General features: G+C 45.4%; 1 protein-coding gene across 6 annotated transcripts in view; it reads left to right on the top strand.

Moving 5' to 3' along the window:
• Positions 1-13,929, top strand: part of RREB1 (ras responsive element binding protein 1) — a 122,862-nt gene that overhangs the window by 61,733 nt on the left and 47,200 nt on the right. For all 6 annotated transcript variants that reach the window (XM_015275839.4, XM_040675869.2, NM_205049.3 and 3 more), the window contains 2 exons: positions 323-412; positions 1,746-1,909. In XM_015275839.4, coding sequence (XP_015131325.2) covers positions 323-412; positions 1,746-1,909 — 254 coding nt within the window. The remainder of the gene's footprint in view (positions 1-322; positions 413-1,745; positions 1,910-13,929) is intronic.

Here is a 13,929-nt window from a genome sequence, read left to right as displayed (position 1 = left end):
ATTCCTCCTGGCAGTTTGAGCTGGTTGCAGTAATTGCCTTCACTTCCTGTCTTAAACTGCTACTGCTGAGTATCTGTGTGCTGTTAAAACAGCTGCTGTTCTTCTGTGGTGGTTGAAGTGGCCCCTATTTATAAATTCAGAAGTTTCTGAAACTTCCCTGAGGGATCTGCTGGGATGATAAATGCACATACAGGTTGTTCTTTTAGCAGTGGCCTTTTGTACTGGAGATGGCTTCTACTTTTTCCATCCACGGCAGTAACAGCTTTCCAGTTCTTTAATATATCTGTATTCCTTCTGATTTTTTGTTTTGTTTTCTTCGCAGGAAACAAAAGAAGAGAAGTCTTCCTATACCTGTCCTCTGTGTGAAAAGATTTGCACTACACAGCACCAGCTAACTATGCACATTCGTCAGGTACATAAAGTACAAGCTCTAGATTCCCTATTTTATTAAGAGCGTCTCCATTGCCAGTATGCATTTTGTAGTGGTGAATAACAGTTCCACGTGCAAATCAGAAATGCTTGGATATAACCTTTCATAATTGTTTTGCTTTTATTTAAGCTCTCCCCTGGTATTAATAATAATAAAAAAAATCATCACCAACCAGGAGGTGGATAATTCTCCTCTCTTTCTCTCCTTTCCTTCCCCTCCCTGCTCCCCCAGTGGCTCAAACAAGGATGTGCGTCCTGTTCTGCACAGCTTAAGGTATCCTAAGGATCCGGAAAACCACTTCCATCATGAGGCATAAGTCCTGTTTTGTTATCCTGTTTGAATACAGTTCCCTTTACTGTTCATGCAAATAAGAAGCAGGAAGAAACAACTTTAAAATCATCTCGGTGTTAAAGAGCCTCTCTGTCCTTTGCAGGGTACAGCGATTTTGGGAGGCAGAATTTAAAATACCCATTTCAAATGTATAATGCTCTTCATTTTTGTCAGATAGAGGCCTCATCTTGCTCCTCTTGAAATATGTATATGTGTGCTACGAGGAGCTTTGGCTTTTTCTGTGTCAGAAAGTTCTCCTTGCGATCATAAAGTTGTGGTTCACCTCTGTGAGTCCACTGGATACTCATTACTTCAGTTTTCCCTTCTGTACTGTAACTGTTACTTAATTTTTTTCCTTGCTCTCCATTCGATTTTGTTTTGGTTTTTTGTTTTTTGAGTTTTTTTTTTTGGTATGTGAAGAAATGTTCACTTCTCTAAATGCAAGCAAGAAAGAGTGCTACATATAACACAGTAGCTGATAGCCATGTTTTCCCTGTAAAACAGAAACATTTGCTTCTGTTTTCTTACTACACGGTCACTTTGAAATTAATATCTTTAAAGAGTATTTTTAAGTGTCTTCTGAAGTCAAGTTTATAATTACATTCTCTTTCCTTTTCCCCCCGTACCATTTACCCTACCCCAAACTGCTACATAGCTTAACATATTCCAGGGTACCTCTTGTTGGATTGGTTGTTGCTGGATCCCTTTCTATCCTCTTCTGCTGCACACGCAGTGAAAATGCAGCATGTGGTGGGCATTCCAGGCTGCACAAAGCAGCTGCATTAAGGAGTTAAAAGCAAAGGGAGGGGGTGGAGTTAAGGGGGAGGGCTACGGAAAAGAATTGGATATGGGGCACACCTTAATATAAGGTATTGTGTCAAGTGACTTTCTGAAGCTGCTTTTAAAATGTTTACAGTTCTCTCTGATATTTTACTCACGCTTCGTAAGAGTCATTCAGTGAAAAACAAATCATTGCTTTCTCTAGCATAACACTGACACTGGAGGGACAGACCATTCCTGCAGCATCTGTGGAAAGTCTCTGAGCTCAGCGAGCTCCCTTGATCGCCACATGCTGGTGCACTCAGGTGAAAGGCCTTATAAATGTTCAGTGTGTGGACAGTCCTTCACCACCAATGGAAACATGCACAGGTGAGTGCTGATCGTGACCCAGGAGTTTGGAAAGCACTACAGGATAAGGGGCTGGGTTTGTTTCCTTGGAAGAGCTTTGAAGCTAACTAAAGACCTTACTTTGACTCTGATATATGAGTATGGTGTGACACAAACTCACACACACTCTACAACTGCTAGGATGATTACGCTGTGGGAGGGAGCCAAAATTGAGAAAGGGCTTCTAGTTCTCCTCACGTAGTATTCAGATGCTGTGGATATCCAGAAGTATTGCTGTTTTGGTTTTATTATTATTATTTTGACAAACAGGATGGATTTTTCTCTAAGGATAAAAATATATAGCCAAGCTGTTGAGGAACAGAATTCTAAGTCTGTAGCTTCTGAGTAGCAGGTGCAAATGGTTGTATTGGGGCATCTGTGGTGGTGGTGGATATTAAGCAGTGAAGTATCCAAGTCACTGTGAAGATGCCTCTTCAGAATAGAATCAATCTTATTTGCAAACACATACATCAGTACTTCCTCTCTAGGCAACTTACTGAACTACAGATCCAGGAAATTATCTGTGACCAGAGTGTCCAAGCATAATGCATGTAGTTTCCTTCATAGGGATGAAGCAGTATGTCAGCAGCTGACAACTAGGGAAATGATGTAAAATCACACGGAATCATAGAATATCCGAATTTGCAGTAGTCCCATAAGGATCATCAAATGCAACTCCTGGCTCCACACAGGACCAAACAGAATTTACTGGTTAGTTACAGTTATACTGACTGTAACACAGCTCTAGCACAGCCCTATGAAATAAAACGTAATTTTATAGGATAAAGAAAGTATGGATTTGTGTTTACTACTCCAGCAATGCCTGAAGCATCCTGGCTGGGGCCATCCTACTGGCTGGTGCCTTCTTGCTCCATGGAAAGGGGCCCCCTTATTCCTGGGCATGCATTTCTAAAACGGCTCTGGAGCTGTAGAATCACTAAGTTGGAAAAGACCCCTAAGGTCATCTAGTCCAACCATCCACCCACCCCCAATATTGCCCACCAAACCACGTCCCTAAGTACCACATCTACACGTTTCCTTTAGCACCTCCAGGGACAGTGTCTGCACTGCTTCTCTGGACTACCTGTTCCAATACCTCACCGCTCCTTCTATGGTCCTTCCCCTCTCTCATCTCCCAGTTCAATATTCATTTATTTGCATGGGTGGAGCACCTCAGAACTGATTAAGAGTTTGTGAATTCCCATGTAGCTTTCACCCCCATCTCAAAGGGTTTGCAACCTACAAAAAAACTGGAGGACAGGTGGGGGAAAGAAGCATAGCTTCTAAGCAACATGGCAAGAGTGATGGTTACAAACTGGTTCTGTGTGGGAGGGAAGATGCCTTGTTTCACTGATTATTACTAACAGTTTTCCAAGGAGTATGCTATAGGTGTAATGAAAGGAGTTATTTCAGACAACAGGACAGATAATACGAGCCTATCCAAAGGAAGTAGTATCTTCTTGCAGCTCTGCCTCTTTCTGGATCTTACTGACAGTTTGAGCATGAAAATGGAGAAATAGGAATGTGTGCAATTCTGTATCTCTGTGTTCATTTAACCTGTACTCGATTAGAATTGAGGAAGGACGGAGAAAGAAACATCAGATGAGAAGAGGAAGACATAAAGATGCTCAGAGGAGATACTGGCTTCGGGCATTGAATAAATCATGTCTGGCTCTACCGAGTCAGTTGTGAGCAATATTTTCCAAATTGGGTCATTCCTCAGGAAGGCAGGGCACTTATGAGTTGCAGCTGGTGCCAGTATTGGCACCAGAGGGTGAATTTCAGCACCAAGACCCTCATGTTGGATACCACTGTGTCTTGTTCCTTGCTAGGCTGCTTGCTGAAGGGTTGCAGGGTTTGTTTAGCTTTTTGCTCACTAGGCATCTCCTCATCCTCTCCAGAAGCAGGGAGACTTCCTGTGGGACTTTACTCCACGCCTGCCAGATGTTGTTGTAGTATCCTTTGCTTATCGAGGTTTCCCTGTATAGCAACTCTTATCATGCTTTAGCAGTAAATCTGCCAGACTCAGTTACTTGCCCAAAAGAAGTAACAATAGATCAAAACCTTCTGATGGAAGGGTTCTTCATTTAAAATTTTTCCTCTTAATGGGGTGTTGCCTGATGTTGCCAGGATAGAGTGCTCTGTTTACTGCCCATGCTAGGAAGAACCTCAGTTGTGCAAGGAACAGATTTCTGTTGCAAGCTCTTTCCATCTGACAGGTGTCAGCTCCTGTCTGCTCCGTAAAACTCCTCTTCGTGTAGGCTTACACTGCAGCAGCACGGTGGAACACTGCAAAAACATATTGCTGAGCTCACTGACACTGCACCAGGTGGCTCCAGGCCTGTGACATGAAAGATGTTGAGCCTACTGAAACAGGGTAGTTTTGCTAAGGAAGAGTACTGGTGGGCAGGATGGTGCTGAGCCATTTGTTTGCAGTGAATAACCATTTCTTGATGCTGTATCAGGCTATGATAGTGAATCCTGATGCTGAAATGAAAGGTATGAACGTACAAGTAGGCAGATGTGGATAAATACAAAGTGAAATGAAATTTGTTATCTGGTACTATGACAAACTCACAAGGAAGATGTTGATTTTGCCTACTAGGTACTTCCTTCAGAAACAGGTATTTCTGGTCTAAGATGGTCTGAAAGAAATTATTCCATAGGCACCTCAGGCCTGGCTGTAGCATCAGGTCTCAGTGCTATGGATGAATGCTTTTCATATCGCATTCAAAGCCTTCTGCCTCAGGATCCTGGAGCAAGGACCTGCTTGCCAGGTCCTGCCTCGTGTGCTGCTTCCAAAGGCCTTGCTGATGTGGTACCACATCTTTTCTTCTGTGCCAGCTGGCCGGTGGGACAAGTATGCCAGCTCATCTTTTCCTGCTGCTGCACGCAATTCTTTTATTCTTTGGTTTCATGCTAGAGTATCCAAACAGTGGCTGATAAATGCCCAAACTGGCACAGAACAGGATTTCTGATGTCCCCCTCCAGAGTCACACGAAGTGTGGAGTTGGGGAAGGAAGTTGTGAGTTTAACAGAAAGCTGTGGAAGTTCTGCTAAAGCATCAGCAGAGCTTGAACATTCCCACACAGTGCTGGTTTTGCCCCAGATATGCTCAGTGCTTGTGACTGGAGTGAGGGAGAATGTCGTCTGCTGGGATCTGAATGGGAGCAGAATGTGTATGCACTCCTTGCATACGTCCTCTCTTCTCTTTCTCCCCGTGCCTTGTTCTGGCTCTTGCTTAACTGTCCGTACTGTCTTTTTAAACTGGACTTTTAAAATACCATTTAGGGGGAAAAAAAAACCCAATGGATTAATTTTGCCAAGGGCAGCGCTGTGCCATGGGAGTGCTTACTTCTGAGAGGATGAAATTTCGGATCCATTTTTCCACGTGTAGCAGCCAGGCCATCAGACATTCAGCACAGCAGAGGAGGAGGGGAGAAAAGTTCCACTTGTTGGTTTTTTTTTTTGCCGTTAGGAAGTATCAGTGCCACAATCTTCCTAAAAAGTAATTTCTCTCCCCCCTCCATTTATTAAGTGGAGGGATTAAAAACCCTCCATAGCTGTAATGTGTTGCTTTTTTGCACAGCAGCAAGGCTTTGTTGCAATACCTGGTTTTTGTCAAGTGGGAACACTATCTTCTCTGCCTTCATCTAGCTTTGCTGGGGTGTTGCCTGTACTCTTCACCTGTTAAATTGATGCTGCCCTTCCTGACTCCCACAATACAAGCAAACACTTCATTTGTAAATGAGTCAGAGCCTCTCACATAAGGTCCAGTTTCTTTTTGTTGTGCTCCTTGGCTCCTTGTCAGCCAGTCGAGTTGAATGGGCGCTGCAAATAGAGGGGTGGAGAAGGAAGGTTCTCGTGTGCAGCACCATTCAGAAAAAGAGGTTAAAACCTGCTTCCTTTTCTGACCAGGGTGACTCTTGGCCAGGATTTTCAACAAGGAGCTGTGAGCTCAGGGCATCTCAGAAAGCTCTCCTAGAGCTGCCAGACTGCTCCGGAGTGGCCTGAGCCTCCGATGGGGACAGTCACGGTTGGAGAGAGCAGGGATCTCTGGAGAGTGCTCGATGTATAGCGTGAAAAGCTGATTGCTTCATTCCTTTGACTGTGCTGTCAGCCTAGCTGCCTCCATCTCAGTGCTGCCCCTCCCATTTGAGGAGGGTTGCTGCAATCTGCTGTGATAACTGGGAGATCCATCCGTGTCTGGGATCTGTACCAGAAACATGATTTGCTGAGAAGAAGTACAACTGGAGAGGGCGCTGCCTTTTTTACACGAGTTTCTTCCTGAGCAGAACTGGAAGGAGCAAGCCTTGTAGTGTCAGGGCCTGACGTGGGGCTTGGATGGCTTGTTTTCTTGGGGCTTTTAGGAATTCAGAGCAAGGGAGATCACAGTAATTTTGAGTTCTAAATTCCTGTGGCGCTGTGTGGAGTGGCACTGTGATCTGTATGTAAGAAAATGTGTATTAGAGGGCATGCTAATCCTCACACTTCTCCACCAGAGACACAGACTCTGCAGCTTTGTCTTGGTCACAGTAAATGAAAGCTCAATGCTCTCAGATCTCTAGCAGGAGCACGAACTCTTATGGAAAGAAGGCGTGTGTGTATAAAGAGTTTTCTGTGACTCTGAGAAGTCTGGGGATTTCCAGAGAAGTGTCTGAAATCAATAGCTTGCAGTTACTGAAGGCTTTCCATGTGTACTGTCACTGTAGCTCTCTAAGGAGTTTATCTGTGAATCACGCCAACTCTGAGGAGCTCTTCTGGGTCTTGACTCTGCTGCCAAATAGGAAGTTGCACGCTTCTTGCTCTATCTCTACCACTGCGTGTCCCCAAAATGTGAACAGATGAGTTAGTCTGCTGATGTGGGTCTTGGTGGTGGTGGTGGTGATTCGTAAGGTTTAGCAAAGGGGCCTTGAGGTAGAGAAAAGAGTTCGCTTGACTGACTGTGCTGCATTCCAGTAGAACGTGCATCTGACTTCAGGGGGAAGAGTGATGCCTCCACTTGCTCCAGATGGGTTTCCTTCAGGGTAGGAGACACTGCCAACAGCTCTTACTCCATTTCTGTAACTAAGGATGGTCTGTACCTATCACTGTAAAATCAGATTTCCATCCCTGCCAAAGACACGTTCTCCACGCAACTTGGAAACGTTAATAGGATATAAATGCCAGAAGAGAGGCGAGAAATGACCTTCCTGCCATTTTCCAGTGGGTAGCAATTACAGGCTCCATGGCAAGTTTGAAAAGAGTTTAGGGATAATACATGTATTTCAACCACAGCTTCCCAAGTTTGGTAAACGAAGCTGCAGTGTCTATGGCTGGTGTTCACCAGGCTGTCTGTCCGTGTGATAATGCAAACTGACTGAAGTGTTCTGTATGAAACTGCCACAGACTGCCACAGCTATCGACCTTCTTTCTGTCCTTCCTCCCTGCCTGGCAAAGTTCTTCCCAGTGGCATTTTTGTTACGTCCTACTTGTAGGCTGTTGATGTGCCGTCTCAAGAACAGGTCTCCGAGTTTGGAGATTTTTTTTTTTTGGCACATGCAAAACACCACATGCAACAACCACATGCAGAAGTCTTTGAAAATCAAATTGGAAGATCTGGATTGCAGAAGCTATGCTTTGAAGCATGCTTACAAAGGGTCCTATCAAAGAAGGTATTTCTTCTTTTAATTAAGGAGGCACTTTCTTTCTCAGTCTAATTCCCAGTGTTAGATAATTTTCCCAAACTGCTTTTTTTTTTTTTTTTTTTTTTAACATTGTGTCAAGAGAATAACAGCTGGTTTTGTTATCTGTGCATGGTACCGCTCTGCTATTGAAATTTTTGGAGCGGCACCTCGTGTATGCACGTGTTGCAGAGCGTGGGTTTTTGGAGAAGAACTGGAAAATGCACGTGCTGGAGGGGAACCTGTAGATGCTGATGTTTTAGCCAGCCTCCTTCACCAGCAAGTGAAGACTGTAACGTACTGATTGGAAGATGAATGTTGAATCCCCAGAAAAGCACAGGGATTGAGATTCATAAATTCTGATGATTTCCCAGCTCTCTTTAGCAAGGGTCTGTCTTTTACGGCCAGGCACGCATACAGGCTGCCTGTGACATCCCAAGCATCCAAGACGCAGAGCGTCTTCACGATCTGGCTAAATCCATCCTCTCCCTGCGTTCCACCTGTGAATTCTCCTACGTTATTTATGATGCTGGCTTGCTTCCAGTAAGCTGTGTGTGCTTTGTGGGGTGCAGTGCAGTAACAATGCCCAGCTTCAAAGTACAAATAGGATCTCCGCAGTGTAGCACATGCGTGCAGTCTGGCATTTGCTTGATATGGAGATTTTTGGAGGCAGAGGCTAGCCAAATGGGATGCCGAACTGTTGTTGTTGTTGTTTTGTTTCTCAGAAGCGAACTGACTTATTACAGTGTTGTTTGTTTTCTGGTGCACAGATGGCCAATTGGAAATTTGGTGTTACATTTTCGGTAGCTTTGGGAGATGGGACGCGTAAAACCTTGAAGCTAAAAACGAGTGCCCAAGGAACTCACCACACTGAAAATGACTGACACTTCACATGTGTGAAAAGGCCCTTGTTTATTGTCTTGCACAATGGAAACGTCTCTTCGGTCATCTCCTGAGGAGCTTTTATTTCAGCGCTCTTAAATACGAAGAAGCAGGATGTATTACAGGCTTTCAAATCCATTCCTTACATGTGGGGGATGATTTAACTGCTGTCAGCATGCTAGTAAAAGATAAGCTTCAGCAAATACGAGTGCCCTAATTCTTGAGCAGGGATAACTAACACAAAGGACTGATTGCAGCTTCTAGTCATTGATAACCGGAGCTGTAGAAGACGAGTGAGATATGATACCTGTTGTAGTTTTCTTTGTGGTTAAAAACCGTTTCTTACATTTTCATTGATACGTTTTGTAAATAAAGGTGGGGAAACGGAGAGAAATGTTTTTGGTCTCTCCTGTCGGCAGGGATGTCCAGAGTAAATGCTTGGTACCCTGCTGGGACCTCTGTGTTTTGAAGAAGATTTCAGAAAGAAAGAAGGAGGCCAGGATTTTTCAACAGCATCCTATCTGGCAGTATCTAGCAGTAAGAGTCTGCTTCTGTGTGTCTTTGGTGAGAATGAGGAAGACAAATGACTTTTAATAGTCCATGCAGAAGCTTTCGTCTGTCTCACTGTTGCTGAGTAGATTGATGGTCTTTGTAAAGATTAGACATAAACCATTGTTTAATTCACACGATGCGTAAATAGGATGCTCCAAAAAAACCAAAACCCAACGCAAACCTGGATATCTTCAGCTGTAAGCTAACCTAAAGGAGCTCTTGTGTCGCAGTACCACTGTCAGCCGTGAGGGCTGTAAGGAGATGCTGTGATTTCAGACATGTTAAACACTGCTTGTAGCCTTGGACAGTATCCCCCTTCAGTTATCATTAAAGACCAGCAAAGGAAGTGAACACAAAAACAGTAATGTTGAGATCTGATTAGAATCAAGCGAAGCAAGGAAGTGCGGAGTTAAGATTTATATGCTAACCTTAATTAGCTCTATTGTTCTCGAGAGCTGAAGCATACACAATGAGGAACATTATACTTGCATCTCCACAGCTCTTCAGTACCTAAACATAAGAAGGAATTCACTGTGCTTTTCAGCCCTAGATTTTGTGTGCGCTGCCTTTCATTAATATCTAAATCTGCACTCGTACTTGGTAAGGTTGTGGATTTTTAGGCTTTAGTTTTTCTGCAGGCAAAGAGAGGACGCTGCCCTCAGCGGTGAGTTGAAGTCTGTGGTGTGAGTGGTGCTCGGGGGGAAGGTGGTCTGACATCAGAGTAGTGCCACCCTCCTCACGGGCAGTAACATAAATCTCCATGTAACAGAGTGCATTCAGCGTAGCTTAGTGATGCTTTGTTAACCATGTCACAGTTCAAACGAGCACAAACCACTTGACAGATTAGACACTGGTCGCAGAGCACACGGCTGCACGAGGCCTTGATCTTTCTGCATTAAGTACCCTTTCGGGAACATCACCTCCTCCAGAGGTTTAGTAATTCTCGGGGATGCTACCTTCTCTTCTCACCTTGAGGACTTACAGAATAAATAGAAGCTTTAGCTTTGCAAGCACTACAAAATCCAGGCGGTCTCAGCAACCACTTAGTCCTTTGCCATAAGCCTGATGGTAACGTGAGGCTTGCAGAGATGTGAGCTCTCAAGGTTAACGAGCGGTGTGCTGTCTGGTTGGCTTTTCAGCTGGTGACTTCTCCTCCAGCCTGTGTACTTCATTTAGGGCAATTCTGTGTAGTAAATGCTGGCTGCTGAGAAAGTTTGCTGGGAAAGTTTGTATGTTAAGGTCATCTTTACTTAGCCTGTTGTGTGTGCACGTCGGAAATACTTGCATCGCTTCCCTAATGAGTGCGTGCTCAGGGCTGTCTGAAAAGGCTCCTGGGCCAAGTACAAAGAGCAGGAGGAAAAAGTCAATCTTATACCTCGTTTGTGGTTGCTGTCGTTCTACCTTTAATGCATATCTTCCAGCTTTACCTTTTCTCCCCCCAAGTATCCAACCCGCTCAACCTGTTCTAGCTCTGCGTGCCGCAACCAGCACATTGCAGTATGTATCCCCTCTCGGGGTCAGTGGGGTTTTTGCCTCTCTCTTTTTTCCCCTCTTTTAAAAATAAGCTGTTCATTCATAGTGGACTGTCAGCATTTGGGGGAGACTTCTCTACGCTCACCTGCGTGCTGCAGAGCTTTGGCAAAGATATGATCAAGTGCTCGTGCCATGCAACAAGTAAACAGCACACGGCGTACAAGCACTGCTTTCTCCTTCTTGAAGGCATCAACAAGCGTGCTGCCTTTGTCAGACTGCTCTCTTAGCTGAAGTTTTCTAAATGCTCGCAGCACTTTCTAGTGATTCTTCAACATCAGCTCTCCAGTGCACTGCGTGGAAAGATGTCCCAGACTCCCCACGTTCTGCAGCGGTTCCTGCTGAGTCCTGTAAAGCAGCACCGGTCATGCAGGGACTTCTGTTTCCAGCTGCTGTGCTTGTCTAAAGTGGAGCTGCAGAACGAGATGAGAAACCTTTTCCTGGTGCTGTGAGATCACCGCTGGTGAGGAAGGAGGACCACGTGTTCAGGAACAGGAGAGGAAATGGGCTAAACACGTGAAGCCTCGTGTGCTGGGGTGCCGTCCTCAGCGCTAGGAGAAGTTTGCACAGCTCGTGCGTGCCCCGATAACCCTCACTTCCTTGCCCCTCGAGTTGCATGGTGACTGCTGATACCAGGGTAACGTGGAGACCCTGCTTTAATAGAGATCTGCCTCTGTTATCTTGTGCAGCTTCCTTGTTTGCAGGCGTGTGTGTGGGGGGAGGTACTAAGCTCCATCTGCGCGGTGTCCCCAGCAGTGCTGTGGCCATCTATTTTTTCCTCCTTGAGCTGTGCGACGCAGCAAGTTGTTCTCTGCTGTGTGCCATCAGGATTGCTCAACAGTGGAGTGTGACAGGGCAGCAACTGCAGGAGGGCTCTGCCTGTTTCTGGGAAGACACGGAGGCTTATGTTTGCTTGGTTGTTCAAGGGGTGCAGTCTTGGGGGAGGCAAGATGTACCTGGGACTTCTCCAACCCTCTTTGCTCTTAGGACAGACCTTTCTCTCCTTCTGACATCCCTTTCTGATTTTCTCTCTCTCTCCTTTTTTCTCCCTGATGCTATTATTTAATACTGCTCCAACTGTCCTTACCATCTAACCAAACTTGTTTCCTTTTAACGTGTAGTTAAGCTTTTAGACCTCGATAACTAAAAGGGGTGCCTGAAAAGCACACACTTCCGAAAAGATGAAAGCGGTTCCGAATGTCCCAGGCCAGGTTTTTGGTAGGCTTTTTAAAACCTCATTCCTGCTTAGTTTTACTGTTGTTAATAAACTTTTGTCTCCAAGCTTAAAGAAGCACGGGGGCCTCAGAGGGATCTTGTTTAATACTTATTAAAGAGTTTCTTATGGCTTAGAAGTCTCCATGCACTATTTGGCAATGCTGATTTAGGTCTGCTCTGAATTTAATGCAGACTGCGGGCAGTTGGGTGCAGTGATACTGGGAGGCTCACGCTGCATTTCTCTCCTCTTTAGGCTTCACTTATGCAAGGTTTGATGTGAAGGGCCAATGGATGCTTTCTTTTGCTATCCTTTGGTAAGCTTTGCTTCACAGGCATGTTTTGAATCACTTCCCTGTCACAGCATCATCAGGCAAATATTTGTCTCCCTGTTTTCCTTTGAGGTCTTCTGACAACTCTTCTAGTAGAGAACAGGAGTGACTTTGAGCCAGGCTGGGAATGCAGTTGTATCAATCTCAACCTGTTCTGACTTGCTGATTCTGCGTAGCAAGTAGTTGCTTAAATATCTGTGAATACAGCATAATTATTCAGAAATGGTACCTCCCCCCCACTTTCTGAATGTGTAGATCGGTATCTTACCTCTCACGCATGCATGCAACTTGCCTTTATTCACAGCAAAGCAAAATTTTATCCTAGGGTAAGAACACAGAATGCTTTGTGTGCGTGTAGATGTATCGCATACCCTTAGGTGTCATGTATTGGCAGCTGCATGGCACTGGTTAACTTTGCAGACCATCCTGGTGGCGCTGAAAAGGGATTTGTGGGCTGTCATGTGAAGGTAACCACAGGTGCGTGCGGGTAGTCTCGGCGCAGCTAAATAATAATGCTCACGTCACCCTAATGATGCTGCCTGCCACCCCGCTGCGAGGCTGGCTCTGCTTTGCCTCACTGCACAGGAGAATAGCTGGCCTAGGTGGCCCAGAAGGCTGCCCAGAGGACGCTGAAGGCACGTCGGTGTGGCCTCATGGGATGCATCGATTCCCAGGGGTGCTGAGGGGAATGCTGCTGCATGGGGAGGCTCGCGGGGCCCTGCTCGCCCTGACAGACAGGGAGCTCACAAGCGCTGGGGCCTCTGTGGGGATAACGAGCCGTGCCGCTGCGCCGCGAGATTGCAGGCCGGTGAGCGCGTGCTGGAGCATCTCCTGCTCGCAGGCGTGCGGCTAAAATGAGTCAGTGCTTCCTGAGCCGATCCTCCCCGGGACCTGCTTGCCCCACCCGGCTCTTTCGACCGAATCGCTTGTGTTGCAAGGGCTCCCTCCCTTAGCGCTGCGGCTGGTCCCTTACCGCATGTTAGCCTTCGCTGCTGGTTAGGAGTAGATTGCTTGGTGGTACTTGAAATCTGTTTTGAGTTATAAAGAAGGCATTTCCCAAATGGTTGAGCTTTCGGTGTTGGCGTGTCTTTTGGTTTGCTCCGAAGTGTGCATGCGTGTCTGAGGGCTTCTGGGGTCATTTTTGTTGTTCTGAGGGTAAAAATAGCGAAGGAGCCAAGAAGAGAAGACAAACAGAAACTCATCCAAGTACAAATCAGGTCTGATTTGCAAAATTACCTGAGTCTTTCTGGTTCCTGTGATTACAACTGGCAAGAGCTGAGTGAACTGCTCTCTTAAGTGGCTGCTGTTTGTAATTAGCACTGGAAATACGTTGTCGATACAGATTCTCTACATGTTTTAACAAACAAACAACTGACTAAACTTTTTAACCCAAGGGTGTAATGTTACTGTACTTTTGACTTGAGTTCCAGTCGTGTTCACGAGACACAAAGGAGAGGGTTAGCAGCAGTGTATTAAGTGATTGCTCCTAGAAATGCTGCTGCTTTGCTTTCTGTTTGTTTAGGATTTATTTCTCATGTATGTCAAATGGCAGAAGCCTTGAAGAGGAGTTTCTGTGTTTTCCTGCATTTCTAGACCGTTTGGGCCGAAGTGAGGTTTGTGAAGCAGAACAAACCAACACTGACAAAGGTGACATGGCACAGAAATGGCTCAGAAGAGACGTCAGTGCAATTTTGAAGTCTGTCTTCTCTTACTCTCTGAGCCTGAAGAACATCACAGTTCAGTTTCCAACCTGCTTGCGTGCATCCTGCACTGTTGTTGGTTCTGATACGGTGGCACAAAATTGAAGCTTAGGCAAAAGATATATATATAT

Source organism: Gallus gallus, chromosome 2, assembly GCF_016699485.2.
Source record: "Gallus gallus isolate bGalGal1 chromosome 2, bGalGal1.mat.broiler.GRCg7b, whole genome shotgun sequence".
NCBI classification, from domain to species: domain Eukaryota; kingdom Metazoa; phylum Chordata; class Aves; order Galliformes; family Phasianidae; genus Gallus; species Gallus gallus.
Note: the sequence above shows the minus strand (reverse complement) of the source record. Positions and strands in the feature narration are given on the sequence as shown.